At 39.1% G+C, this 2,003-nt stretch overlaps 2 protein-coding genes across 2 annotated transcripts; one reads left to right on the top strand and one right to left on the bottom strand.

The window, feature by feature from the left end:
- Positions 1-15: 15 nt before the first annotated feature.
- Positions 16-675, bottom strand: LOC109589705 (angiopoietin-related protein 3-like). The gene is made up of 3 exons (XM_020005743.1): positions 438-675; positions 292-389; positions 16-244 (listed from the first exon to the last, which is right to left on the bottom strand). The coding sequence occupies exons 1-3, from the start codon at positions 673-675 to the stop codon at positions 38-40; spliced, it is 543 nt and encodes a 180-aa protein (XP_019861302.1). The 3' UTR covers positions 16-37.
- A 280-nt stretch (positions 676-955) lies between these two features.
- Positions 956-1,730, top strand: LOC105315316 (TNF receptor-associated factor 4-like; the record flags this gene model as incomplete). The annotated part of the gene is made up of 2 exons (XM_011409915.1): positions 956-974; positions 1,032-1,730. Coding segments are annotated over exons 1-2 (718 nt in total), but the record flags the coding sequence as incomplete, so codon positions are not given.
- Positions 1,731-2,003: the final 273 nt, after the last annotated feature.

Raw genomic sequence — 2,003 nt, forward strand, 5'->3', positions numbered from 1 at the left:
ATTGAACATTGAGTACTTAGCATAACCTATGCGACCATCAAAATCTCCAATGTCCACTCGTAAAGTATTTTGTCTCTCCTTGAGTGATGCGGTGTATTTTGCTCAGTCCTAGCCAGAATTCCCCAGTGAGGTTACCGAAACCTTTCTCATAGTCAGCCCAGTTCCTATTGAAAGCAACAGATCCATCTTTTCTCCTCTGAAATACAGTCCACCCACCACCATCAGTCTCCATATCACAGTATACCTATACAGAAATAAATTAATGCAAACTTGTATAGGAGCCATGATTACCTGAAAAGCTTCTCCTCCATTTGGTTTTACTGGATAGACTCCACTCTGATTGATCCCTAACTCTTGCCATGCTTTGCAGTCTGGCGGCATCACACAAACTATAAAATAAGAATTTTAAAGGAGTCATAGTTATTCCATTATTTTACCTGGTGGAGCATTGACTGATGTGTTTGGAGAGGAAAGGAATTCAGTAGGTACAACCAGTGGAGTTGGAGATGGAGTAGAGGAAGGTAATGGAGTAGCAGAAGGAAATGGAATAGCAGAAGGTAATGGAGTAGGGAAAGGAGATGAGGAAGGTGGCGTGTCATCAGGACAGTTTCCAGCTGCAATGTTAATCATAGCAATAGCTGCTATTATGACACATAGCCATTGAGAGGTAACCATGATTAATACAGTAATAATAGCGTGTTGTCTTCTGTTGATAAGAAAGAGATGAGATTGCTCTTCTTTTATAACAGACAGACTCGTGATACCTTTTGAGTAAGTCATGTACTGTTAGGAACTTGGAGCATGTGTTGACTTAGTAAAAGTAAATTTATCTTTTGGTGCATATCTTTTGGTTTTTGGACTCCTCCTGAGCGTTACGAGTACAGTATATATTTGGGACACTTTCTTTTAGTCCAAACATGTGAAAGACTTACGATTGAGTGAATAAGCTGCAGCAATGCAGCTGTGTCAACAAGGTGAAAGCATTCTTGCATTTAAATACTAATATTATGCATCCTTATTTTCATTCAAAGAGTACTGGTTATTAAGTAATAATAATTATTTAATAAACTTAAGAGCTGCTGCTAATGACCATCTTGGGAGCTCATTTGTGGAGAGTTTTAAAGATCCAGATAGCTCTTACGGTGGATATGATTATACTTTTGTTGATGGTGACCCACCAGGCAACTACATCTGTCTCATATGTACTTTAGTGTCACGTGATCCTCATCAAGTCTCCTACTGCTATAACATCTACTGTAAGAGTTGTCTGGATAAGCACAGGAAGAAATCCTCAATGAATGGAACATTCAGCTGTCCTGCTTGTCGTAAGCTACTGGATTCAAGAAGCTACTTTAAAGATGGAAGGATGGAGCGTGAGATAAAGGCCCTTAAAGTTCAATGCATTATTGAGGAGTTTGACTGGAAAGGAACTCTTGGTGATATTGAAGCACATGTCATGGGCTGTCCTTATCGAATGGTCGACTGCTCTCTGGGATGTGGGGAAAAGATTTGTTGTAGGGAAATGGAAACTCACCTCAGAGATTGTCCAAAGCGTATAGTCAGTTGTCCGTATTGTAAGAAAGAAGGTCCTCATGACATCATAACAAGCAGTGCTCATCTTGACAGGTGTTATTCCTGCCCAGTCAAATGCTGCAATGAAGGTTGTGAATTTATTGAAGAACGCTTTTGGTTCAAACATCATGAAAAACGTCCTAAAGCTATTGTTTACTGTGAGTACAGTAATTTAGGATGCAAAAAATTAATAAAAAAGGGAAGAGCAAGAAAAGCATAATGAAGAATCCATAAAAGAGCACTTACAAATGGCAATCAAACGAGTTGATACTCTGCAGATGAAATGTGCTGGTATGAAATGCGCTGGTAGTTCAAGTTCTCATGTCTTCAAAATGAATGATGCATGCATCCATAAATGTTATGATCTGGTGTGGCATAGTCCATCATTTTATACCTTACCAGGTGGCTATAAGATGATGCTCTGTGTATAT

Source organism: Amphimedon queenslandica, unplaced genomic scaffold (assembly GCF_000090795.2).
Source record: "Amphimedon queenslandica unplaced genomic scaffold, v1.1 AMPQUscaffold_10994, whole genome shotgun sequence".
NCBI classification, from domain to species: Eukaryota; Metazoa; Porifera; class Demospongiae; order Haplosclerida; family Niphatidae; genus Amphimedon; species Amphimedon queenslandica.